At 38.7% G+C, this 27,363-nt stretch overlaps 7 protein-coding genes across 7 annotated transcripts; 4 read left to right on the top strand and 3 right to left on the bottom strand.

The window, feature by feature from the left end:
• Nucleotides 1-119: 119 nt before the first annotated feature.
• GCK72_020841 (uncharacterized protein) lies at nucleotides 120-640 on the top strand (the record flags this gene model as incomplete). The annotated part of the gene is made up of 2 exons (XM_053733831.1): nucleotides 120-373; nucleotides 418-640. 2 exons carry the CDS (start codon nucleotides 120-122, stop codon nucleotides 638-640), a joined length of 477 nt encoding a protein of 158 aa, XP_053582744.1.
• Nucleotides 641-6,768: 6,128 nt separating this feature from the next.
• Nucleotides 6,769-7,568, bottom strand: GCK72_020840 (uncharacterized protein; the record flags this gene model as incomplete). Its single annotated transcript, XM_053733830.1, has 3 exons — nucleotides 6,769-6,991; nucleotides 7,036-7,236; nucleotides 7,453-7,568. The coding sequence occupies 3 exons, from the start codon at nucleotides 7,566-7,568 to the stop codon at nucleotides 6,769-6,771; spliced, it is 540 nt and encodes a 179-aa protein (XP_053582743.1).
• A 1,409-nt stretch (nucleotides 7,569-8,977) lies between these two features.
• Nucleotides 8,978-14,488, top strand: GCK72_020838 (uncharacterized protein; the record flags this gene model as incomplete). The annotated part of the gene is made up of 7 exons (XM_053733828.1): nucleotides 8,978-8,984; nucleotides 9,032-9,178; nucleotides 9,318-9,715; nucleotides 9,760-9,891; nucleotides 9,935-10,179; nucleotides 10,227-10,436; nucleotides 14,257-14,488. 7 exons carry the CDS (start codon nucleotides 8,978-8,980, stop codon nucleotides 14,486-14,488), a joined length of 1,371 nt encoding a protein of 456 aa, XP_053582741.1.
• Nucleotides 11,250-12,991, bottom strand: GCK72_020839 (uncharacterized protein; the record flags this gene model as incomplete). The annotated part of the gene is made up of 2 exons (XM_053733829.1): nucleotides 11,250-11,620; nucleotides 11,908-12,991. 2 exons carry the CDS (start codon nucleotides 12,989-12,991, stop codon nucleotides 11,250-11,252), a joined length of 1,455 nt encoding a protein of 484 aa, XP_053582742.1.
• A 1,822-nt stretch (nucleotides 14,489-16,310) lies between the features above and the next one.
• Nucleotides 16,311-19,975, top strand: GCK72_020837 (uncharacterized protein; the record flags this gene model as incomplete). The annotated part of the gene is made up of 5 exons (XM_053733827.1): nucleotides 16,311-16,468; nucleotides 17,738-18,283; nucleotides 19,447-19,625; nucleotides 19,676-19,817; nucleotides 19,861-19,975. 5 exons carry the CDS (start codon nucleotides 16,311-16,313, stop codon nucleotides 19,973-19,975), a joined length of 1,140 nt encoding a protein of 379 aa, XP_053582740.1.
• A 161-nt stretch (nucleotides 19,976-20,136) lies between these two features.
• GCK72_020836 (uncharacterized protein) lies at nucleotides 20,137-21,610 on the bottom strand (the record flags this gene model as incomplete). The annotated part of the gene is made up of 3 exons (XM_003106412.2): nucleotides 20,137-20,385; nucleotides 20,875-21,490; nucleotides 21,537-21,610. 3 exons carry the CDS (start codon nucleotides 21,608-21,610, stop codon nucleotides 20,137-20,139), a joined length of 939 nt encoding a protein of 312 aa, XP_003106460.2.
• A 1,024-nt stretch (nucleotides 21,611-22,634) lies between these two features.
• GCK72_020835 (uncharacterized protein) lies at nucleotides 22,635-27,034 on the top strand (the record flags this gene model as incomplete). Its single annotated transcript, XM_053733826.1, has 13 exons — nucleotides 22,635-22,684; nucleotides 22,994-23,094; nucleotides 23,141-23,244; nucleotides 23,749-23,881; nucleotides 24,019-24,407; nucleotides 24,457-24,478; nucleotides 24,906-25,153; nucleotides 25,387-25,578; nucleotides 25,634-25,771; nucleotides 25,819-25,916; nucleotides 26,439-26,700; nucleotides 26,746-26,827; nucleotides 26,880-27,034. 13 exons carry the CDS (start codon nucleotides 22,635-22,637, stop codon nucleotides 27,032-27,034), a joined length of 1,974 nt encoding a protein of 657 aa, XP_053582739.1.
• Nucleotides 27,035-27,363: the final 329 nt, after the last annotated feature.

Here is a 27,363-nt window from a genome sequence, read left to right as displayed (position 1 = left end):
TTTCTTCTCCTCCTTCCACATTCCAATCATTCTTATAATGTTATCTCATATATCTGTTGCTTCTCCAGCCCAAGCTCTCTATGCTTGTGTGGGAGAGGCCACAGGTATATAACTTTGTCATGGACAGATGCTGGGACTCCAGAACTGTCTACGAAATAACTTTCGATTTCAGTGGTGACTTCTATATATTGGTGTACAATGATTGTGGTGGTTATGACAAACACTCATTCAATGCTGCGACCGATCAAACAATTTATTCGTTTCGACGAGGAAAGTGCAATGTTGTCATCTATCGAAGTCTTGAATGGAAAAAAGATAACCAACCACAAATTAAGAAACAGGTCGAATCGTGTGTAACTGGAGTGGTTCCTAAGTTTGTTTTTTTTTGGTTTTTGTTATTAACACTATTTCTTTCAGTATCTATGATTACCAGGGTTTTCCTGGAACACTCATGGAAACTCGGATTTATAACACCGGTTTCATTGGGATGATTGCTAAAAGACATGATGTGGAGGTTCGATACTTCACTTCTGATGACACGAAATATGGTCCGGGCTGGTGGACTACGGTCAATGTTTATGATACAGAACCTATGATGAACACGGGAAGACAATTCGTATTGATTGCTGGATGGGAATGAAGTATGATTTAGACGATTTTCTTCGTTCCTCTCGTTTCATTTGTCTTTTGATGGTTTATTATACATCATTTTTTGAAACGCTTTTCAAATCTTTGAATTCATTTAATTTTGTTAATAAATGTTCTTATTTTTATGAGTGTGGTGATAGAAGACTAGCTTCTTTTTCGACCCATCTACAACTTTGAGCACAGCTTTATTCAGTTTTCCCAAAGTTTCGGACAACCGGCTATCATGGTCCATTACCTACAATTGAAAAATGGTGTTACCAAGGAAACGATTATAAAACACCTGCCGGACCCTCGGTTCTAAAACACATAGAAAAAAGAACTTATTAAACAAAAGGAATCGTACTAGGATAAGAAATAAAATAAAACATAATTTATTTAAAAAATTATTAACAGAATTAAAAAGTGTGATGTATAATAAACTATCTAGAAAAAAATGTTACAAAACGAAAGACAAAAATAGTCTAAATCATACTTCAACTCCATCCAGCAATCAAAATAAATTGTCTTCCCGTGTTCTTCATAGTGTCTTTATCATAAACATTGACCGTATTCCACCAGCCTGGACCCCATTTCGTATCATTAGAAATGAAGGATCGAACCTCCATATCGTGTCTTTTATCTATCATTCCAACAAAATCAGTGTTATAAATTTGAGTTTCCATAAGTGTTTCAGGAAAACTCTTGTAATCATAGATACTGGAAGATATTGATAGTCTTAATAACAAAAGATAATAAAAAACTAACTCAGGAACCACTCCAGACTTGACCTGTTTCTGAATTTGTGGTAAGTTAGCTTTATTCTATTCAAGACTTTGGTAGATGACCACATTACACTTTCCTCGTCGAAACGAATAAATTATTTGACTGGTCTGGCATAAAATGAGTGTTTGTCATAACCACCACAATCATTGTACACCAATATATAGAAGTCCCCACTAAAATTGGAAGTTATTTCGTACTCACCACAACTGTAGCCTTACCTGAACATTTTCTTCAACTCCCGTTCCAGAATATCAGCCTTTGCAGAATTTCCAACATGCGTATAGTTGTCTTGAATTCGATGAACCAAACTTTCCTATACTTGATTATAATAATTCTATTAATTTTATTTACTTTCTTATTATTATTATTATCGTGTATTCTTATTTTCTTCTCCTCCTTCCACATTCCAATCATTCTTATAATGTTATCTCATATATCTGTTGCTTCTCCAGCCCAAGCTCTCTATGCTTGTGTGGGAGAGGCCACAGGTATATAACTTTGTCATGGACAGATGCTGGGACTCCAGAACTGTCTACACTATTTCTTCCTCACCCACGCACTACATTATGACATCTTGATCTTTCCTATCACAAGCTCTTTCTTGCTTGTGTGGGGAAAGATGAAGATGTAACCCTTGTCCTGGACAGATGCTGCAACTCCAGCACTGTCCACACTCTCTAATAGTTATGACACATAACATTTTTGCTTTGTCTGTAGCCCCGCCCCCCGACAGACAGAGCCCCCTTTTTCTTCCCTTCCATCATTTCATTGTTCTGAGGCCGTCGTGTTAAGACGGTCTCTTCTTTTTTCTCTCCCTTTTATTTTCCTTATTTTTTATGTTCTCCATTGTTTTTATCCCCTCTCTTGTTATATCTTTTTCTTTATTTGTTAACTCTCGTCATTTAGTTATATAAAAGGTTTAATTACCCAAGTTTGAGGTTCTACACAACAAACGCATTCTACCACAACACGGACGCCAAGAATATTCCTGAGGACGCTTACGCCTGAAGGATTATTTTTGATTTTATGGTGCATCGACCGAATTAAAGAGGAACGATGCTGTCAGCTGCAAAATCCCTAGTAACGAAGACGGCCACACTAGTGACGCATCTTGCGGAAGAAGCTGAACGATCAGTTGAGACATATAAGGCCCTCGAAAATGACGCTCTCAGAGATCACGCAAAGGACATTACCAGTGAAGCAAAGAAGCTGCAGAGGTCCATGGATAGGCTCAAGAGCTACATGGAAGCGCTGGAAAAAGGATTCAATGCGACGGTCGAAGACAGAGAGCCGACACAGGAGGAACTAGATTGTCTTGACGCATACGCGGTAAAGTATGCCGATGCATACGAAAGAGCCGCAGAGGTACTCGACGACCTCGACATTGAGCTCGAAAGAGCCACAGAGAAATTGGAGGATTATCGATCCACTCGTTCATCACAAAGCGTTCATGAGGCAGAAGATAACCAAGAGGATCCATTGCATGAAGCAGAAGGAAACCAAGATGTTACGCTGCAGGAAGACGCCACATATGAAGTACGGAACGATAACAAAACGCTCATTGAGATTCTACAGGGATTTCAAATGGCCAATTCAGTCAAGCAAACGGAGTTGAAGAAGTTCAAGGGAGATAGATGGGAGTTCGAAAGGTTCATGACCATCTTCGAAGAGGTCATAGGAAAAACGAACATGCGTGAGTTATTGAAACTCAACTATCTCTTGAACGCCCTGGAAGGAGAACCCAGGGAACATATCGAATCGTTTGAGCTGACAGACGCTAACTATCGACCAGCACTTGCCGCCCTGAAGAAGAAGTACGGGGACAAGAAAAAGGCTGTTTCGGATTTATTATCCAGGCTTAAGAAGGAAGAAGCCAAGAGCGAGTCTATCAAGGACCAAAGGAGACTACTGGACAAAATAACGGCCATTGCCAACCAGTTGCTGCTCATGGACGCGACAGTAGACAACACGCTCACACGACAAATGATCATTGAGAAATTCAAGTTCCAAACTCAGAAGGACGTCTACGGATGTAAGCTGGATCGATCTGAAGAATGGACGATCCGACAACTACTCAAAGATCTGGACAAAACCATCACCAGGGATGAGGAACTCCTGGAATTGCTGCCAAAACGGGCACAAGACAAGAGTGGAAAGGACGGGAAGGACAAGAAGCCGAACGCTCGCAATGAGAAATCTTCCGCGGACAACAATCGATTCCAGGAGAAGAAGGCGAGGAAGTGCTTGATCTGTAACCGTGAGAACCACTACACGTCTGACTGCAGAACGATGCCCAATCCAATGGACCGTACGAAATTTTTGGAAAAAGAAGATAGATGTGGTCAATGTTTACGCAAGGGACACAAGACGTCCAGTTGCCCAGGCAAGGTCTGCAATAAGTGCAACAAGCCGGGACACCACTTCGGTAACTGTCCAAACAATGACTCAACTTCTCATCAGAAGAAGACGGAGAAGAAAGACAAACAGAAGCCGACACAGGGACGCACGATGGCTGCAAGCATCAACATGAGTCACAAGATTCAAACGAAGAGGACACGAAAGACAAAAAGACTGCAGCAGCAACGACACGTCCAAGCGGGAACACCACAACTTCTATTCCAACAATTCAAGCTGAAGCATACAATCCACAAAATTCCAAATGGGAACGCATCTCACTGATGATCGACACTGGAGCCGATCTCACATTCATTTCGGAGAAGATTGCGAACAACTGGAAACTCCCAATCATAAAGAAAGATAAGTTCTGCCTTACTACTTTTAAATCAGGAGAACCGAGTCCAGGAGAATACGCACTTACGAAAGTGAAATGTAGAGTACCAAACTCGAACAAGGAATTGGAGATCACACCCTACATCAGATCAATTGGTAGGAAGGATCAAGAAGAGGACGCTTCCGCCAGAGGACATGATGTACATCCTGAAGAACGACATCAGGATGAACAAGGACGCTTTCGAGACATCAGTCGTGCCAGACATGATCATCGGAGATGATTTCGTCACACTGATTCTCACTGGAAACATGGTACGTCTACCATCAGGAATGGCACTGCTGGATACTGTATTTGGGAATACAACTATTGGACGACCGAGAGATTCACAAATCGAGCTCAATCCATCGGAACACTACATGTTCACCGCAATTAGAAACACAGCAATCGATGAAGCTCAAAGAGTGGAGGAACAGCAGAAGAGGCTCTTTCGTATGCATCGGCTCTTTCGTATGCATCGGCATACTTTACCGCGTATGCGTCAAGACAATCTAGTTCCTCCTGTGTCGGCTCTCTGTCTTCGACCGTCGCATTGAATCCTTTTTCCAGCGCTTCCATGTAGCTCTTGAGCCTATCCATGGACCTCTGCAGCTTCTTTGCTTCACTGGTAATGTCCTTTGCGTGATCTCTGAGAGCGTCATTTTCGAGGGCCTTATATGTCTCAACTGATCGTTCAGCTTCTTCCGCAAGATGCGTCACTAGTGTGGCCGTCTTCGTTACTAGGGATTTTGCAGCTGACAGCATCGTTCCTCTTTAATTCGGTCGATGCACCATAAAATCAAAAATAATCCTTCAGGCGTAAGCGTCCTCAGGAATATTCTTGGCGTCCGTGTTGTGGTAGAATGCGTTTGTTGTGTAGAACCTCAAACTTGGGTAATTAAACCTTTTATATAACTAAATGACGAGAGTTAACAAATAAAGAAAAAGATATAACAAGAGAGGGGATAAAAACAATGGAGAACATAAAAAATAAGGAAAATAAAAGGGAGAGAAAAAAGAAGAGACCGTCTTAACACGACGGCCTCAGAACAATGAAATGATGGAAGGGAAGAAAAAGGGGGCTCTGTCTGTCGGGGGGCGGGGCTACAGACAAAGCAAAAATGTTATGTGTCATAACTATTAGAGAGTGTGGACAGTGCTGGAGTTGCAGCATCTGTCCAGGACAAGGGTTACATCTTCATCTTTCCCCACACAAGCAAGAAAGAGCTTGTGATAGGAAAGATCAAGATGTCGTAATGTAGAGCGTGGGTGAGGAAGAAATAGTGTAGACAGTTCTGGAGTCCCAGCATCTGTCCATGACAAAGTAATATACCTGTGGCCTCTCCCACACAAGCATAGAGAGCTTGGGCTGGAGAAGCAACAGATATATGAGATAACATTATAAGAATGATTGGAATGTGGAAGGAGGAGAAGAAAATAAGAATACACGATAATAATAATAATAAGAAAGTAAATAAAATTAATAGAATTATTATAATCGAGTATAGGAAAGTTTGGTTCATCGAATTCAAGACAACTATACGCATGTTGGAAATTCTGCAAAGGCTGATATTCTGGAACGGGAGTTGAAGAAAATGTTCAGGTAAGGCTACAGTTGTGGTGAGTACGAAATAACTTCCAATTTTAGTGGGGACTTCTATATATTGGTGTACAATGATTGTGGTGGTTATGACAAACACTCATTTTATGCCAGACCAGTCAAATAATTTATTCGTTTCGACGAGGAAAGTGTAATGTGGTCATCTACCAAAGTCTTGAATAGAATAAAGCTAACTTACCACAAATTCAGAAACAGGTCAAGTCTGGAGTGGTTCCTGAGTTAGTTTTTTATTATCTTTTGTTATTAAGACTATCAATATCTTCCAGTATCTATGATTACAAGAGTTTTCCTGAAACACTTATGGAAACTCAAATTTATAACACTGATTTTGTTGGAATGATAGATAAAAGACACGATATGGAGGTTCGATCCTTCATTTCTAATGATACGAAATGGGGTCCAGGCTGGTGGAATACGGTCAATGTTTATGATAAAGACACTATGAAGAACACGGGAAGACAATTTATTTTGATTGCTGGATGGAGTTGAAGTATGATTTAGACTATTTTTGTCTTTCGTTTTGTAACATTTTTTTCTAGATAGTTTATTATACATCACACTTTTTAATTCTGTTAATAATTTTTTAAATAAATTATGTTTTATTTTATTTCTTATCTTAGTACGATTCCTTTTGTTTAATAAGTTCTTTCTTCTATGTGTTTTAGAATCGAGGGTCCGGCAGGTGTTTTATAATCGTTTCCTTGGTAACACCATTTTTCAATTGTAGGTAATGGACCATGATAGCCGGTTGTCCGAAACTTTGGGAAAACTGAATAAAGCTGTGCTCAAAGTTGTAGATGGGTCGAAAAAGAAGCTAGTCTTCTATCACCACACTCATAAAAATAAGAACATTTATTAACAAAATTAAATGAATTCAAAGATTTGAAAAGCGTTTCAAAAAATGATGTATAATAAACCATCAAAAGACAAATGAAACGAGAGGAACGAAGAAAATCGTCTAAATCATACTTCATTCCCATCCAGCAATCAATACGAATTGTCTTCCCGTGTTCATCATAGGTGCTGTATCATAAACATTGACCGTAGTCCACCAGCCCGGACCATATTTCGTGTCATCAGAAGTGAAGTATCGAACCTCCACATCATGTCTTTTAGCAATCATCCCAATGAAACCGGTGTTATAAATCCGAGTTTCCATGAGTGTTCCAGGAAAACCCTGGTAATCATAGATACTGAAAGAAATAGTGTTAATAACAAAAACCAAAAAAAAACAAACTTAGGAACCACTCCAGTTACACACGATTCGACCTGTTTCTTAATTTGTGGTTGGTTATCTTTTTTCCATTCAAGACTTCGATAGATGACAACATTGCACTTTCCTCGTCGAAACGAATAAATTGTTTGATCGGTCGCAGCATTGAATGAGTGTTTGTCATAACCACCACAATCATTGTACACCAATATATAGAAGTCACCACTGAAATCGAAAGTTGTTTCGTACTAGTTTTTGCTTTTTTTCTGCTACCGCTAGAATAGGCCCATTATCATTATGTATGTATTCTTTCTCTTTTACTAACCATCTCTTACATGTAAATTCAAAAACCATTCCATTTTCTCGTGTCAGTGGTTTCCGCCCTTCGACGAAATAAAGAAATTATAAAAAAGAAATTACTCACCACATCTGTAACCTTACCTAAACATTTTGTTCAACTCCCGTTCCAGAATATCAGCCTTTGCAGAATTTCCAACATGCATATAGTTGTCTTGAATTCGATGAACCAAGCTTTCCACTTGTCCTTTCCACGACATTCTCGGAAGAAGAAGATTCAGCCCTTTGAATTTACCAAGACAGTGAATTAACAAAGGGCTGCCTTCGTTTTATACTCATTTTTTGTAGAATAAGTGGTCTCAATCGGGAAAAAAATGAGATCAGCAAAATGTTGACTTTATTCCTCAGTGAACACTCGAAACATTAATTTCTGAGAAAACACTGCGAGCAAAAGAAAAATAGTATAGAGTTTGAAACAAGACAAATGTTATAGGCTCAAAATGTTTACTCTTCCTCAGATATAACGGCAAGAACTTACCTCTTTCTTTCGAGTAGTTTTTTCAGTTTAGTCACGTTCTCAAGACGTAATCCCAGCGATTTCTAATGTACTGATTTTTTCTGTTTCTCAGATCCAAATGATTGATTATTTACTTTACTTACCGAACTTCTTGTTTAACACAAAATAATTCAATGTTGTTTGAACGTACACATCGTGTTCTCTTATCAAAAAATTTCCTGGACAAACACAAACGAGTGGCACTTAGAAGAAAACTATAGTAAACGTGCAAACAAATAAATCTCGGAGCATCTGAGGAATAAAATGTGTAGTTTTGCAATGAGAAGCGGAATTGCTAAGGTTAACTTATCAGAGTAGTAAAGTAAATAATCAATCATTTGGATCTGACGAACAGAAAAATCAGTATATTACATAGTTGTCAAGGCCCGGGCCGGCCCGGCAAGGCCCGGCAAGGCCCGGCAAGGCCCGGCAAGGCCCGAAGGCCCGGGCCGGGCCGGGCCGGTAGAAAATTTTCAAGGCCCGGCCCGGCCCGAAGGCCCGGCTTCAAAAAATGACCCTTTTTTTCCCAATTTTTTTTTCGAAATTTTTTCAATTTTTCATCGGAAATGTGACCATTTTTGACTATTTTTCAGAATTTCTTCTAATTCTGACTGATAGTCGAAAATTTGACTTTTTCGCGAAAAAATTCAAAAAAATTCAAAAAATTTGAAAAAATTTGAAAATTTGACTTTCGCGCCAATTTGCCCGGGCCTTCGGGCCAGGCCTTAAGCCCGGCCCGGCCCGGCCCGGGCCGGGCCTTGACAACTATGGTATATTAGAAATCGCTGGGATTACGTCTTGAGAACGTGACTAAACTGAAAAAACTCGAAAGAAAGAGGTAAGTTATTGCCGTTATATCTGAGGAAGAGTAAACATTTTGAGCCTATAACATTTGTCTTGTTTCAAACTCTATACTATTTTTCTTTTGCTCGCAGTTTTTTCTCAGAAATTAATGTTTCGAGTGTTCACTGAGGAATAAAGTCAACATTTTGCTGATCTCATTTTTTTCCCGATTGAGACCACTCATTCTACAAAAAATGAGTATAAAACGAAGGCAGCCTTTTGTTAATTCACTGTCTCGATAAATTCAAAACCTTGGATTCTTTTTTTGTAATGACAGGTAGGTTCACAGAAAATTGTTCCTGAACTAAAAACGTGTCATTTCAGAGAAAAGCGTGTTATCGATATTATTTGATAAAGGACTGAATGTTGATGAGAGAATGGCGTGGAAAGAACACGTGGAAAGCTTGGTTCATCGAATTCAAGACAACTATACGCATGTTGGAAATTCTGCAAAGGCTGATATTCTGGAACGTGAGTTGAAGAAAATGTTTAGGTAAGGTTACAGTTGTGGTGAATACGAAATAACTTCCAATTTCAGTGGGGACTTCTATATATTGGTGTACAATGATTGTGGTGATTTTTTTCCTTAACTAAAAACGTGTCATTTCAGCGAAAAAAGTGATATCCGATGCCATCACAATTTTCAACGATGGGCTGAATATTGGGAAATTGAATTTCAAAGACATTGCTGATAAGCTTGGCATTATCGCAGGATGGGGATCTGTGATCAAAGACTTGGCCAATATACTGTTACCAGGAAAAAAGGATCCAGTGATGGAGAAGTTACGTGAGTTGGGAAATAAAATGGACCAACTCTCGAATCAAATGACCAAGGAGTTCGATGCCTTGAAGGCATTCATTGTGGAACATAACTTTTTTGCGGATGTCGCACAAACCGCCGCGACTCTCTCAAAGTTCATGCGGGACACGGTAACAAGTCCGTGTCGTGATAGCTATGAGATTTTCAAAGAAGCTGCTCGAAAGACTCCTCCGCTAGAATACGCTTATGTAAGTTGCAAAATACGGACATGATAATACTTTAAAGTTTACAGAAAATGATAAGTCTTCTTGAACAAGATTCGACTAATCCTCTGAAAATGGCGATGGACGTGGAAGAATTCGGAGGAAAGAGATCTACATTTGACAATTGGAGAAATACAATAGACGCGGTGATCACTCAGTTTGTAAGTGCTGCTTATCAATTTTTAAACTAATTTCTAATTGCAGCTGCTGCTGGAAACCTACATCAATGGAATGTTCTGGGACAAGAACATGTACGGGCCGAATGAACTGAAGAATAAAATAGAAAAATTGAATAGAAATATGGATCAGTGGAGAGAGGATTACAAGAAATCCTACTGGAAAAAAATCACGCCAGAATTTATCAAGGCATTCCAAATAGAACATGTTAAGCAGAATAATGAAGAAAAGGCCACGATACTGCAAAATGAACTGGGACAAGTTCTTACTGAGTAGGCCCCAACTGTCAGATTGGTACAAAATCAGATTCATTTTTCAGTGACGCGTTCTATATAATGGTTTATGATCATTGCAGCGGTTATGACAAACACTCATTCCAATATCGGACAGACCAATACGTTTCATCTTTTCGTATTGAAGGTTGCTGCGTTGTGATCTACCGAAGTCGTTGTTGGAATAGTAGTGACACACAGTCTAAAAAACAGATTGAGATTGACGTCGAGTCGTGTAGAAACAATACTATTGGATTGTAAGTTGTATCTTAGTAATAAGAATTACAAATTCTCGAGAGAATTCGCAACACTTATTAGCTAAAAATCACGAGAAACACACGAAACAAGCGAGAAACACGACGGATTCAAAAGCGAAATCACGATTTTAACACAACGGAACAAAAATAGCGAGAAAATCAATATAATTTATATCAAAACCACGTTTTGATATAAATTCAATCTGAAACGCGCAAGAAACACACAAACACAATTTTTGTATGAAAGAATCTATTTATTGCAAGCCCAACTGGCTAAAAACCCACTAAAAACACAAGAAAACCATAAAATTGGTCTAAAACCAAAGAAAGAGGTAAGATCTACAAACGAGAATAACGGAGCACCTAACGTGCCTCCGCCAGCGCCCAAGAGTGCCGAAAATTTCCATTTTGAAAACGAAATTGACAATATAGCTGCGAGAAATGCGCGCGCGCCCGTAGGTCAAACGCGGCACACAGTGACATACGGAGTGAGTCTAGAAACTCAAGTGACTTTAAAGAATTGTTTAGAAGAACACACGGTGCCAACCGTACATCTCCCTTCTTTTCGAGTCCCTCCTGACACAGTGCTCTCTCGAATGAGGTGCTATTTGCATGTCAGATGAAGGCATGGAGGCATTCTTACATGATAAGGGGGATAAAATGGGTAAGAAAGATAAAAGATAGAATCTACTGGGGAACCTAAAACTTAAGAGATAATTACCTAAACTTAGATGGGTGGGGATTCTTGAAGACTAATATGAGATAAAACTTGGAAAAGATAAAACGAAAATTATTAATCATGGTCGATATCTATCAACAGCTGACGAGAGTCCTCACTGTAGACTGAAATGGCAGGACATGACGACATCCGAATAGGTTTCCACGATGGCCATACTGTAGAATTCGTGACATCGGAGGGTCCTTACGAGGGCGATGCTCCTCCATCGTACGTCTCCCTGTGTCATTGACCATCATACCAGAATGTGGAGGATCCTTCCGAGGACGAGGTTCTTCCTTGACTCTTCCGGTTTTGGTGTCACTCCAATTCAACAAGATTGCTTGAGGTGGATCTTTCCGAGGACGTGGCTCCTCCTCCACTCGTTTCGACTTGGTCTCACCACACGTCAATTGATCCGAAATGCTTTGGTGTGAAAGAATGACATTCTGATCACAAGCAACAGTAACTGAGAAATCATCAGGGATACTCTCATCTTTGAAATAAGTCATCGAAAGACTTGGTGGATCCGTTCTAGGACGGGGTTCCTCACGTTTTCGACGTTTGGTTTTCCTCTGAAAAACAACGCCACAGGCGCCATCTCCCTTTTTTTAAGTCCGGGCTCTCCGAGATTGGAAATTTTGAAATCCGAAGAATAGTTCTTTCTCACAACATTTTCTGTGTTCTTTCCTGGTAGCTTTTGCTGTTTGGTGTGATGAAAAGTGAGAAGGCTACTTTTAGAATTCAGTGGGGGACCTGGACATGTCACAGTGTCTTCAGCTTTCTGGTCCACTTTCTTTCTCTTCGCCTCATCTTTATAACTATCACAATCCATACTACTGACACAGTTTGCCTTGTAATCATGCTTCGTGTTCTCCACTACAAGCATATTCTTGAGCAACTGCATTGACTCTTTTTCAAGTTCAAGTACAGTATTCTGAACATCACGTTCCTCTTGATCCTTCACCAGATCCACATTACTATCAATCACATCAGAAACTATTTTCTGCTGGACACTTTGCTTCTTTGTTTCATACTGTGTAAACGTGACAGATCTCTGGGCCTTCCCAGGTGTTTGATCTCCACTACACAACTTGTCATCAGAAATATTGGCTTCTGTGCACCTATCGGTCACACCAATATTCTCATCCTTCTTGTATGTGCTTTCTGTGGAGGAGTTCTGAATCTTGTCAGCCTTAATCTCCCCCCAACACAACACATTATTGGACTTCATAACAAAAATCTCCTTGGCCTTACCAGCTTTCATAGACACCTTGTCTTCACTGTAATCCAATTCATTTTCAAAAACAATCTTAGCAATACCTTGCCCTTCACACAGACTTTTACTCTCCTTTCTGTAATCAATCAGTTTGTTTTCTGATTCACTATCATTTGAATACTTTGTTTCAGTTTTCACTGTAACTTTCTCAACATTACTGTTCGAGATATGCAATTTCTCCACGTGTTGCTTTTCAGTTAGACCATATTTCAAGACAAGTTTTTTCAAAGCAACCAATTCCCTCAACCGATCACCTTCCTTTTCCACTAGTGTTGTCCTATGTCTGATCATGACATTATCCCATTCAAGATCCCTTTTTTCTGCCATCAAACTTTCATACGCATTCATCACAGGTTTCAGAATTCTTGCAATAGTACTCGCAGAGCACCTTGTATACTTTTTGAAATTCTCAATTGTTTCCTTGATAATCTTATCATAATTCAACCTTCTTTCAATTCCTTTCTGTTTCACCTTTTCATACTCTTCCACAAGAGCAGGACTCAACCCCTCTGAACTCTCCGGGAAGACAACTGTTTTCTTTGGATCCCCATCGAAAACCATTTTGTAATCACTGAATGTCCTAATTAGTTATCATCTACCAATGAAAACAATCGCTGAATACCGTACGAGAAGACTTGAATTTCTGTGCGACAATAAATTTTCGACACAAAAATCGATAATTTTGATTGGAAATTCGTGAATTTCAACAAATAACACGAAATTCTGCTCAAAATTTCCTTGAATTCTCTATTGATAGCTATTGGAAACGTGTATTTTTGCTAGCAAAACTTTCTGCTGCAAAATCAATACTTTATTCTTCACTTTGTGATTTTTCACACAAAAGAAGCGAATTAGCAGCGAATATTACGTCAATTTCAAGAATTGCACGTAATTCGTTCACTTTCCAATCTCTATCACCAGAAAATCAATAATTCTGTGATCGAATTGGTATCTTTCCTTATAAAAGAATCAGTCGAAGTGAATTCTTTTATATCGGTACGATTATCTCTTTAGAAGAAACAGCCGGAGTGTTTTTCTTCTATTTTCTTTGTAAAGAAACCAGCCGGGGTGTATTTCTTTACTTTATAATACTTTCTGTATAAAAGAAGCAGCCGAGGTGTTTTTCTTTTATATTTTGGATACTTTCTCTAATAAAAGAAACAGCCGAAGTGTTTTTCTTTTATTTTTGGTACGAAAAGGTCTCGTTTTCTGTTTTGCAACAGAAAACTTTTGGCAATCGGCCCCCAAGTAATAAGAATTACAAATTCTCGAGAGAATTCGCAACACTTATTAGCTAAAAATCACGAGAAACACACGAAACAAGCGAGAAACACGACGGATTCAAAAGCGAAATCACGATTTTAACACAACGGAACAAAAATAGCGAGAAAATCAATATAATTTATATCAAAACCACGTTTTGATATAAATTCAATCTGAAACGCGCAAGAAACACACAAACACAATTTTTGTATGAAAGAATCTATTTATTGCAAGCCCAACTGGCTAAAAACCCACTAAAAACACAAGAAAACCATAAAATTGGTCTAAAACCAAAGAAAGAGGTAAGATCTACAAACGAGAATAACGGAGCACCTAACGTGCCTCCGCCAGCGCCCAAGAGTGCCGAAAATTTCCATTTTGAAAACGAAATTGACAATATAGCTGCGAGAAATGCGCGCGCGCCCGTAGGTCAAACGCGGCACACAGTGACATACGGAGTGAGTCTAGAAACTCAAGTGACTTTAAAGAATTGTTTAGAAGAACACACGGTGCCAACCGTACATCTTATCTGTTTAAAAAACACAAATTTCAACGATTTTCAGAAATGCCGATCATGAAAAAGTGCCTCAGTGGCTGAGGAACAATCGCATCCGTGATTGCCACTTCGTTGGATTAATCAAATCAGATCTGATGTTGTCGATTAAATCAGCTAACACTCCTGGATATCAATGGGGTCCTGGATGGTGGATCAAGGTCGTGAAAAGATCAGGATATGAATGTTTAGGCAGTTCTGCTCCTGAATTGAGCTATTATCTGATTGCTGGATTTAAATAATTTTCTGTTCCAATTGTTGTATGAACGGTTTTCATTTGGAATGAAGAACTTTTTGAGTATGCCATAAAATTGCAAAAAAAAAAATGTTCAGACCTACAGTGTTTGCCAGAGTCATGACTAGATTTAGTGGTTTATTAGTTGAGATATGAATATTGGAGCAATTTCCTCACAAAATACACCAGAACCCACTTTTGCACTGACGTTTTGAACTGTGCTCTGAAACGCAATTATAGAACTGTTTTCTCTCTCTTAATTATAAGTTTTATTACAAACGCTTTTTCTTTCAATTATTCGTCAACAGTTTTTGTTTTGTGTCTTCTCTTCTTATCAATTAAAAACACAAATCGATGAAAAGTGAACACAAGACGGAACCAGTTGAAAAACAAATCAGTTATTACTCGTATTTGATAGTTGATACTTAGTCGATCATTCTTTTCCGAAAAGGATATTTTCTTCTTTTCCCCTGACCTATTTCATAGACAACTGTTCCCTCTAGTGATAGATCTTTCTATGTTTTCCATGTCAATATTATTGGTTGATAATTATTATAACTAATTAAAGATCACTTTCAATATTTACTTTTCTATTTTAATGATGGGCGGTCATATAATTTCTTCTGATAAGATGATAAATAATCAAATGGAGAAAAGTAATGAAAAGTGTGAAAAAGGATGACAATTTTATTGTTTGCCAATCTTCTAAAGTTATAAAAAGAACTTTGAAACTTTGATCAAGGTTATCAGATTTTTTCCTATGATTACTATGTGATCCCTTACTGTTCTGCTCAGAAACTTTAAACGAAAGCAAAAAAATATAAAAATGTCCTTTAAGATTATTCGCTTTAATTTTTTGTTTTTAGGTAGTTTACCATAATTTTTCTATCATTTTGCTGGTGATATTTGGAATAATATGCTGTATTTCATTGTATGTGTTTTTCTCAAGTAAAGTCCAAAAAACGTCAGCTTGAAAAAGAAGTTAATATAATAGGAATCTTGGAATTCAGTTTCCTGTCTCCTAATAACAATAACAAATATATCAATGTTCTCAATGGACAGACGAAAACAATGACTCTGTCAAAAACACACAGTCACATTATAAATCCCCATAAAAAGTCATTTTCCCATTTCTTTATGAACCTAAGTGAATGTTTCCAGTTGGCTGAAAATGTTTTCTTTTCAATATAAAAATGTCTGAATTCATAATCAAAAAAGAAGAATTCACCAATTGTTGTTATAACACAAAAGCACAAAAGACCCAGACCACATGTTCCCCATCCTCACAATTACCAACTGTCGTTACTTTACACACAAAACATCCCTCATCCTCATCTCCTCTCTTTCTCAGTGAGCTTCTACCAAGCGGACGTGGTTGGTCAGCTCTTGCCGACCACTACTCATGAATATTCACATAGTAAAGAACATGGCCCCCGTTAACGAGGTTCAGAAAACGCACTAAGCCTTTTCGTTACATGAACGTCCCTCCACGAGTAGCAATTTCAAGTTTTGCGTTCAAATTGTTGTCAACTGATATTCGTTCTATGTACTGTAGTGAGAAAAACAGTGGCAATTCCATCTAATTCTAACGAATCCTTTCCGTCAATATGAGAGAAAAACGAAGTGAGTTGAACACAGGAATCAGACAATGGAGCAGACAATTCCGGAATCCGGAATCTAGAATCCGCACCCCCCCCCCCAAAGCCGCTTCTTCCTCATTTACACACCAAATTTCGCCTCATACCAAATTTATTTTTTTGTTACCAATAAACTATTTATTATATTCTATATTTCTATTCCATAACATTATTCTCATAGAGCTCGAAACGATGCCAGTCATTGTTGGACCAACGGAAAATGGACAAGAACTAAAACAACAGGAATTCGATGACTTGAAAATGAAGGATGGAGTTGGCGGAGTGAAAAACTGTCACACTGATACGAAATCAGTTAGGAGTACTTTGATTTCAAGGAAAAATGGATTATCGTGAGTTTTATATTGTTAGAAAAGGAGAGGTCTAGAATCAAAAAAGTAAAATTAGTGAAAGATTTAATAAAATTGAGAAGCAATTAAATTTTCCGCTGACAAATCATTATCATCAAACTCTGACCTTGCTTTTCTCAAATACCAAGAAACATTGAATATATATTTCGAATCAGCGTTTTCTCAGCTTTCCACTGATATAGGTCAAGTCCCGTAACTCTACGGTCACCTGGAGTCCTTATTTTGTAAATTTGAGAGATATTTTTAACAGACTTGTCACGGGCCCGGCCGGGCAGGGCCAGAATCCGGAAAAATCTCGGCCCGGCCCGTAGCCCGGCCCGCTCGGCCCGTTTTGAAACATTTTTTGAAAACATTTTGAGTTTCTGAATTTTTTTTGGAAATTTTTTGAAATTTGTTGAAAAAAGTATAATTTTCGAATAGAAATTCAAAATTGAATAAAAATATGAATGTGTACAATAATTTAAGCATTTTTACTCTATTTTTTCGAAAAATTTCAAAGAAAATCGGTCAAAAATTGGTAGCCATTTTTGATTCCGGGCCGAACGGGGCCCATTTTTGACAAGTCTGATTTTTACCGTTTTCAAAAAACTCAGAAGTTTTTTTTTGTCTTGTACGCAATTGCGTACCGTACCTTGAGAAAAATCTTCTTATAGCGCAACTTCAGGACTGATCAACTTTATCTGTGGAATGATTGGTCCCGGATGTTTTTCATTGGCAGTCATTTTTAAACAAGCTGGTCTTTGGGTAAGCTGATAGGGAGAAGCAACAAAAAATTGAATTTAGAAATATTAAGGGTGGCCTCGCATTGGTATTTATTGTAGGTTTTCTCAGTCTCTACAGTATGCATAAAATAGTCAGCTGCTCGCAGTTTCTGGCAAAATCGTGAGGATTAGGAGACATAAAACACAGGGTCATTTTTTGTCCATATGAAGTCTAGTGAAGCGCGTTTGCACCCGACTTGGCAGGTTGAGTCGCTGCTCAGTCAAATCATGTGCTTATAACGTGGACGAACGTTATAGAGTTAAATTTTAGGCAAATTTTTTGTAGCTCAAGTGGCTTCATATGGACTTTCTATGACCCTGTGATAAAATAGAAGAAATTGTATATTCATAATTGCAGAAACGGAGATCAAAGTTTGGATTACGGTGAAATGGCGGAGGCAGCTATGTTGAACAGCTATAAATGGGCAAGAAGACATGCTAAATTGGCAAAGTAAAAATCAAAATTTTCTGAAATGATCAAATGTTTCAGAATAGTAGTGAACGCATGTCTTCTGGCATTCCAACTAGGAGTTATCACAGTTTCCACAGTTTTTGCCGTTGAACATTTGATTGAGATTTGGGAATTCATTGCCGATTCTCCACCTCCATTCTCCAAAAGTGTCATGATACTGATATATTTCGTTCCTCAAATGCTGCTCAACTTCATCGGACACATGAAATTGATCACAATTCTATGTCTTTGTGGAAATGTCATCATTTTCGCTGCAATTGGTCTCATTACGAAGGAATTAATGATGCATAAATGGTATCCAACATGGGAACTGAATAGTATAACTGGCATCGAAGGAATCTCACTTGCAGCAGGTGCATTGTTCTACTCATTCGAAGGACAAGCAATGGTTCTCCCACTTGAAAATTCATTGAAACGGCCAAAAGATATGACTGGAGTGACTGGAGTTCTGTCCACTGCAATGAATCTGGTCACGGTTTTATATGCATTCCTGGGATTCTTTGGATATGTCACTTTCGGACCTACTGTACAAGGAAGTTTGACACTTAATCTGCCGAATTCAGTGTGAGTTTCAATACTGGGAGATAAGGTGGGTGTACAGTATCCCTACAGTACTGGAAAAAAAATCGGGTGGAATTTTTGAAAAAGCTCTAAATATCATACTTGCGAACCGGGCAAGACCGTAACTCGCTTAAAACGTGATATTATGAGCTGAAAAATATAACAAAATGTAGATTTCGGCAAGATCTGTGTCCGTGACTCACTGGGGGCCTGATCGCTAACGGCAATGTGCCACGGGCTGGGCTAGAATGGTTTTTCAAAGCTATTTTCCACCTTTTTTGCCGCCGGCCAACGCAATTTTTTGTGTCTGCATGTGCCATATTCGACGACAAATGTTGAAAAAAAATGCTGAAAACTGACATTTTCCGGACGAGAATGGCAGATATGACACAAATCTGGATTAATTTTTACAGAATTAGTACATCCAACAATTTTCTGATATAATACTGGCGATGGCTATTTGTTAATGTGCCGTGGGCGAATGGCTTGTTTCGCCATTTACGGCTCCGTGACATTTCGCCACCAGACATTTTGCCACCAGACGCTTCGCCACCGATTTTCGGAAAATTTCCAAAGCTTTATGGGAAGAAAAACATATCACTAGTATGCGTTGACTAAGTGATATGTTTTTCTTCCCATAAAGCTTTAAAAATTTTCCGAAAATCGGTGGCGAAGCGTCTGGTGGCGAAATGTCCCGGAGCCCCAAGGCTGTCAGAAATCGCGGCCGGCCGTGAAGGGCCGCGGCCGGCCGCGGCTTTTTCTTGAAATCTTCAAACAGCCGCGGTTTTCTAGGGTTTCAAGGGAAAACATAACTTGATATACTTTTGACTTTTTGGTACCAATTTGACAACCAGGATTCGACCCCCACTGGTGCCAGCACTTTTTTGGGCCGACTGCGACTGTTTGTGATTTTCAAGAACAAGCCGCGGCCGGCCGTGCGACAGCCTTGCGGAGCCCCATTTTCGCTTTTTTTTGCGCTTTTTCCCGGCCAGCGGCTCATTGACAAATATCCATCCGGCCATTAGTAAGTCAGAAACATAAAACTCGCCGAGACCTACATTTTGGTGTATTTTTCAGCTCATAATATTGAGTTTGACGCGAGTTACGCCTCGGCCCGGTTTGCAAGTACGCTAAATATCATATTAAGATCCACGAACATGTTTCAGTTTATCCGTTTCGATCAAAGGACTTCTCGTTTTGAAAATCTTTTTTGGAAGTGCTATGCAACTCTACGTAATTGTCCAAATGCTTCTCCCGAGTCTCCAATCGAGAATATCAGAAAATAGAAAACTAATTCATCGATTCCTTCCGTACGCTCTCCGTCTTGGTTTGATGCTTGTCACATGTAAGTTCACACTCATACATACATCTCCTTCTAATCTGAATTTCTTCTAGTATGTCAAGCATTGGTCGTCCCAAATCTAATGCAAATCATTCCGCTCGTTGGGATCACATCTGGTCTTCTTCTTTCTCTCATTCTCCCTTCTTTCCTGGATTGTATGGTTTTCCTTCCAGTTCACAAGAAACAAGGAGAAAAGTGAGAAATCTTGTTTGTGAATTCCCTCATTCCTTATTTTCAGGTTCAAATACTACCGAAAGATGATGATCAACCTATTTTTATTCGTCCTAGGCTGGCTATTCCTTGGATCTGGACTCTATTCAAGTATCGATGATATTATCAATAATAACGTCTGAATTCATCATTTAAATTAGCCTATTCTAAATGTACTTCTCACTCGATGCATTACATTTATCACGGGTATCTTAGGAATTTCTAGAAGGCGGGATTTTGAGATTTAATTTTTCTGTGCGTCCCCACTTTGAATACGAAATCCAGATAAAAGTCTTTATTATAATCAATCTAGAACCACATAACCTTCTGGAACCTCACATTCTCCTATAAACTGAAACCGATAATAAAAATGTGTGTTATGCACTTTAAGCACTTTTTCTTCATTACCAGGAACATTGAAAAAGCGAATTTCAACTATTTCTCCTGGCGGCTTGAAAGTTGCTCCAAAAGCGTCAATGAACAAGTTTTCATTGACATTGGGACCATTGAGCACAAACAAGTACTTGTCGTACTCATGGAATTGAAGAAAGTTCTAAAAAATATGATATACAGTATCGGCAAAAAATCTATCATATTTTGCTATTTTCAGTTGAAAATGACCAACTTGGAGAGGGTGTTACGGTATGACTGATTGTCCCACAAAATAAATTATTTATAAATCATACAGAACAAAGGTAGAACTTCATTTTTTAAGTTGACAGCTTTTTGGTACAGGCGGTCCCTAGAGAGTTAGATCTCGACAAAGTAATTTTTCCTTCAAATCGACCCGTTTCAGTGCGATTTTCGAGCTGTCCCCTGAAAATGACCATAACTCTTTAGGGACCGCCCGTACAAAAAAGTTGTCAACTACAAAAATGAAGAACTACTCTTGGTATGTTTGATCACACAAAAAGTTATTTTGTGGAACAGGTATTTTTATTATAACACACTCTCAAAGTTTATATATTTTCAATTGAAAAAGGCAAAATATGGCATCATTTTGGCCGGTACTGTAGATTGACATCTGGACGAAAAGACAAACCTTTTTTATTGCTCGTATCGTCTCTACGTCTAGATTCTCCAATTGAATGGTAGTTAAAGAAAAATGAGAGAAGTTCTGAATATTTTTCAACGATTCCAACTTCACAGTCTCACTAATATTGATGGGTTCATGCGAAAAGATGTGGATTAACTTGAGATATTTTGGGTCTGCATGCTGCATTATTTGACGTGCGTGTTCCAGAGAATCCGCGTGGATTTCCATAGATTCAGTTGCAAATGGTTTTTGTGACTTCATATGTTCTTCGAATTTTTCATAAAACGAGTTTTCAGCTACAGTAACCCTCTCGAATATTGATTTTTGAGTGTTTATCGCAATTTTGAAATCGAGAAGAACGGCATCCAGAAAGTTCAAGTTTTCCACAATTTTATTTTTGTACCCGTCACTTGTTGCACCCGAAATTCTGCATCCATTTTTTTCATATTTCTCATACGTTAAGTTGATAAATATGTTTTCTGGAAGTCCTAATGTACGGGTACTGATTGCCAGTTTGACTGCATCGCGCATTTCAGAAATGTCAATATGTTTCATGAAGATTCCAGGTTTTTTGTCATTAATAAAGTTCCGGAGGTCCCAACAAGTTTTGCGAACGGATTGACTAAAAATTTGCAGATTATAAAGGGGAAAAACTGAAAACAACTCACATTGCAATATAATCCAAGTTGTTCATTATTATTTCCATTGGTACATCTGGAATTTCCAGAAAAGACAGTGACATTTTTAGGACTTGTTGAGTGGGAAGGTTTGGAAATCGATGAGTTTTGGTTTGCCTTTCTCATTTCTTTTCTTCGGCGTTTTTTCTTCCTACACTATTTTTTGTTTGTGTTTGTCACCGGGCAGTTCGGTAGCCTCAGCACAGGATGATAAGTCACAAAGTTAATTGTTTGCTCAACGAATGCTCAACAATCACAGAACCGTTCGGAACCCCGGATTTTCTTTGGTTACAGTACTATCTTGAGCAAGAGTGATATAGATTGATTTCAGATATTTATACTTCAAAATGTCTTCTGCTCCAGCTTGACAACGTGAAGTGATTTCCAGATTTTTGTAGGCATTGTCTTCCGTGGTTTCAGGATTTTTTCAATTTTTTCCAGGAATCTCTTGTCGTCAATAGTTGAAAAGTGAAAGTTTCAAATTCAGATTTCCAATTATTTAAAGCAAAGTTAAAATCGTTCAGATCTCCATCCAATCAATCTTTTCAACAATCTTCTCCCGTCAATTCTTTTCCAGGTAACTTCGAACAGCTTTCCACATTTTGTAAGTAATGGGGCTATTCATATTCCGGAAAAAAAGATTTTTCCCTCGATCCATTTGCCGGAAAAAACGGCGAAAAACGGAAAAAACTGTTTTTTCGGAGGTGAATAGCCCCATAAAAAGGTTTTCATGCACCGTAGAATCTTTCACATTTATACCGAGAAAAATTTTTTTTGTTATGGTGCGATTCACATCAGGAAAAAAAACATTTTCTCCTTTTTTTTCCGGTAAGTGAATCGAGGGAAAAACTTTTTTCCGGACGTAAATAGCCCCGTTATCAAACCGATTGCGAAACATAGCAATCCCTTTACCTCCACAAACGCGCTCTACAGCACACGGTGCTAAACTCAGAGCGATACGATGATCCGTTGTGTTATTTGTTTATTAAAATGAGCAAAGGTGACAACACGTGTTCCGAGCTTTTTATTTGTTTTTTCATAGTTTTTTTTCGATTTTACAAGTGGAAAAAATCTGAAAATTTTAGAATCATGGGTGAACCGGACATTGAAGAAAACGGAAAAGGAAACACTCAAGATTTGTAAGTTTTTATTTTAAATAGAGGTTTTTTAAAAATAATTTTTGAGATTTCGTAACTTTGAAACTATGCCGTTAAGTAACAGCGACGATTCGCAACTCAAAATTTGGAAATTAATCTTTTTTTCAATTCGGTCATTCATATGAAATCGATGTAAGCCGGCGGAAGCTGCTCTTGCTCTTTTTCCCCTCTCTCCGTGTACTCCTCTCGGAGAACTCAGATTATGAGAGAAGCCGTAAAAAGAGGAAGAAGTCAGAAAGAAATATGTCGTTGTTTTTTCAATATCGAAATTTTTAAATGTAATTTTTTCAGCCTCGAAAACGATGAGGATCTGAAAAATCTTCGCGAGTTGGTCTTTACCAAACCACTTGGAGCACCGGAGGCGTTCAAGCAAATTGTCAAGAAGTGCTATGGTTGGTGGCAAATTATTTCTTTTCGCCAATTAGTATTTTTTTATAGGAGATGTCAATTCTGGCCCAGAGAAGGCCGACGAGGCCGCCAGAATTCTAGTGAAATGTGTGCAGAACTGCAGTATTTTCAAGAAGAGAATGATGGCTGAGGAGGTATGAAATTTTTTTTTTGGCATTTTAAATATGGCCTAGGACCCATCAACTCTGCCTGACACAGCTGAAACAAGTGGTATCGTAACATTTTAAGACAATATTTGAATTTCATTCAATTTTTTGATGTTGATTATCAGTTTTATTGAAAAAAAATCGCCTTAAAAATCGAAAAATCCAGTAAATTTCGGAATTACCTTCAAATAATACGGTGGCACTCGTTTCAGCTGAGTCGAGTGACGTTATTTTTTAGACTTTTTTTTTCAATTTTTCATCTAAAATGTGAAAATTCTTGCTGAATATTCGGAATTTCCTCTAATTCTGAAACAAAGCCGAAATTTAGACTTTATTGTGAAAAATTCAAAAAATTTGAATTTTGAGCTTTGGCGCCAATTATCTGGGCATTGACAAGTATGCAATGGCTGAATTGACGTATTCTAGACCGCGGCCGTCTTTTGTTCAAATCACTCCAATTATTTGAGATACAATTTTGGAATACTGTTGCAGATCTCAAAACTGGACCGCTTGTCAATATACCTATTCGCTCGGCAAGTTGGAGATACTTCTGGTATTCCACTGGAAGAGTGTTTAGCTGTAAGAAATGGAGATGGACGTGTTGCATATGTATTTGCTAAGCCAGGTGAGAAACTTTTTAGCTGGGCACAATTCTTACAACTGCGCTCCACCGAAACACAATTTTCTTCGGTTTCGGTATAGCGCGGTTGTAATGAGCGTTTCGTGCTCGTATAATCAAGTTATTTAAATTGTTTTTTCCAGAAAGCGACTTCGTTCTAGCTCGAGGAAACAACGAGTACGGTCAACTTGGTGTTGGCTCCGACGAGAAATTTGTTGAGGACTTGACAAGAGTCAAAATTTCTGGAGAAATCCGAAATGTGTACATGGGAACTCGACACTCAATCTTTCTGATGAAGAACGGAGACGCCTACGGATGCGGAGTGATCTCCAATTTCAAGCCAAACTCTGAAAAAGAAAAAGACAGCATTACCACGATACCGATCAAGCTGGCTCAGCTTGGTAATTACCGTATTAATCCAGAAGCAGTTGTCATTACTGACAACTCAACAGAATTCCGAGAAAACAATCGTGACACATTGGCACAACCAATAGAACTGGAACTCATTGATTCGAAAAGGGAAATTCAGAAAGTGAGTTGGAATGTGGAAAGAAATCATCTGAAACAATTTTTAATTACAGGTTCAAGTCTTCACAGAGACCGGTAGAAACATTCAAAGGCTGCGCTGAAAGCGGCCAGTTATCTTACTCGATGGGCGTCGTGTCAATAAGCAGCGTACACCGGTGGAGATTTCAGTGTGTCAAGATGGTGAGTAACTGGTGGAACTCATGAAATCTGGCTTCCATACGTTTCGAAACCATAATTTTGGAAAGCGGAGACATTTTGAAATTAAACGTTTTGAGACGATGACATTTCAACACTGAACGTGAGAAAATAAACTGAAAAAAGAGACATTCGAGTGATAGTGAACAGCAAATGCCTTATTTCTAGTGATTTTTTTTCGTTTTATGTAAAAATGACATGTTTCTAATATACCAATCCGGGTCTCTGGTTGGCTAACACGGACCGGTCCAATATATCAGTTTTGAAACAGTTGGTTTTAAAACGTATCCTAATAACAATTTTCCAGGAACCATCTACGCGAACATCTCTGGAACATTCTGCAAAGGAAACTATGTACTGGCTCCAAGAGATCAACAGACACAGTTACCTCCGTTGAAGAAGCAACGAGTGAGTGCAGAAGATGATGATGTTATCTTGTTAGAAGGCTTGTCATGGAATACGGATTGCTTGGTGGCAGTGTTACAGGAATGTTTACTGCCCGTGTCGATTGGAGGGTTCGCGACGGATCCGAATGGGAAGTCTTTCGTTTTTTGGGTGAGTTCTTCAAACGGAAACGTTTCCGGTGGAAGGCGGTGATTTTCTTAACCCCGTTTGGACCAGGGACGTGCGGAACGGAGTTTCAGTCTAAAGTTTTCCGGAACTTAAAAAAAGGAAGAAGAAGTTTCAGACAAGAATAATTCGGTAAATTTTCTAGTTTTGATATTTCCGAGTCCCCCAAATCCCTGTTCAGGATCCGTGTTCTTGGAAAACCTTTTCTGTATTTTCAGCCAGTCAACAGCCGAGAAAAACAAAAAGAAAGCATTGATATCCGTCAGTCAGGACAAATCTGTCAAAATCCTCTCTGCTTCAGGAACGCTTCAGATTGTTCTCCCGTTGCGATTACACCAAAGCGAGAATTTTTCAACTACATAACACCAGAAATGTCTATGGAAAGAAGGCCAGAGTCCCGTCCGCTTACGGTCAGCTCAGTTACTCACCAGTTTTAACAAAAATTTGATTAAATTATTGTTCCAGGTCGTCGGAGTTGGTCATGAGTACAATAAGCGCCGCCCTGTTGTCTACCGTATGACTACAGTAGACGCGTACATACGATGTGTGTATCCAGAGCTGTTGGATGCAATTGATGAGCAAGGAGTGTTAGATTTGAATGAGGTGTACATATGAAGTTATGTTTTTTTCTAATTTTCCGGTTATTTCAGGTTTGCAAGCGAGACCACGACCCAGAACGTTTTCGGAATCTGATGGACTCCTTCTTCCTTATCAAGCATGACATTCAGAGTCTGATTGGATTCGAAAAGTGAGTCAACTTTTTTAAAAATTCAGATTTCGATACTCCAGAAAGTTTTGAAATTGCAGCGTCAGAATCGAACTCAGCGTGTCTTTTCTAGAGATCAATTTTTCATTTACTCAAAATGTCATAAGATTTGATGTATTGTACGCGGACACCGAATGGATCACAGTGACTGCGTACAGTACATCCTATTTTACGACGTTCTGAGCTAGCGTGCAAGTTTTCTGTTTTTTTGATATATTAGTTGAAAAATGTTAGAAAACTAGGAATTCAAAAACTGTTCCACCAAAGCTCCTAGAAACAGGAATTATGGTGTTTTTCAGCATACAAAAGTTTCTTGGAATATTCTGAAGTTTCGGGATCTGAATTAATAAAATATCTTGCTGCGGCACGGAGAAAAGGGCGTGCCTCAACTCCTCAGTTAAATTCCTTTTTGAATCAAAACTGTACGACACTGCTGCCGAAGTAGGGAGGATCAGCTTAAGCTCCTCCCACAGATTAAAAATACATAATGCCATTGCATTCCAGGAGCATCGACACGTTTTACATGGCCATCCGCCTGCCACGCAACGAAATCTACCGTATCCAAACCATTGATAACTCCTTCGTCCAAGTTCCCAATGTCCTTTTCGAACTATTCTCCGAATATGATGGTGCCAAACGACGATACGAAAACTCGACGGAAACAAGCGCGGACACTTTTGATCTACCGTTTTCGGAGGACACAATTGAGGCGATGATGGCAGTGGTGATTGATCGACGGGTGTTCTTCGAAATGTCTATGGAGCAGGTTTGTGAGGATTGGAAAAATCTGGAATTTGAAAAAAGATTTCAGAAGATGGATGTGTTCAGAATGTCGAGATACTGTATTTTCTCCCACCTCAACAAAGATTTGCTCAGAATGATCGTTCTGACAGGTACATAAGTTTCCTGTCTAAAGCTCTACATGTTGATTCAAAAAATTTTCAGCCGAGCAAAAAGACAACGAATCAATTCTGGAACTCCTTACTGAGGACTTTGAGGGAGTGTGTGAGATGATTGGGAGATATCGCCTGGATCTGTTCCTTTTCCAAAATCAGACGATTACTCCTGCAGTCAATTATTGGAAATTTATGAAAACGTGAGTAGAATTCTTGATTTTTACAGCGCTGTACCATAGTTTTACGGAATGACATTTTTTGATTTCCGAAATCCGGAAAACGGAACCGGAATGAGATTTTACATTTACCGGAATACGGAATCCGTAACCGGAATGACGAAAATACCCGGAATTCCGGAATCCGGAATTTGGAAGGATTTGATAAATTTGCAAGACCAAACAAATTCATTTTTTTTGAGTGTTTTAATGATAAATAAGGTTTAAAACTACTTTTGAGGATCAAAACCGAAAACGACGTACTATAGTTGTCTTTTAAACTCAAAAAAAATTTAAAATTTCAATTTTTGGATTCGG

The sequence above is a fragment of the Caenorhabditis remanei genome, chromosome V, assembly GCF_010183535.1.
Source record: "Caenorhabditis remanei strain PX506 chromosome V, whole genome shotgun sequence".
NCBI classification, from domain to species: domain Eukaryota; kingdom Metazoa; phylum Nematoda; class Chromadorea; order Rhabditida; family Rhabditidae; genus Caenorhabditis; species Caenorhabditis remanei.
The sequence above is the reverse complement of the archived record's forward strand: the minus strand, read 5'-3'. Positions and strand labels throughout refer to the sequence as shown.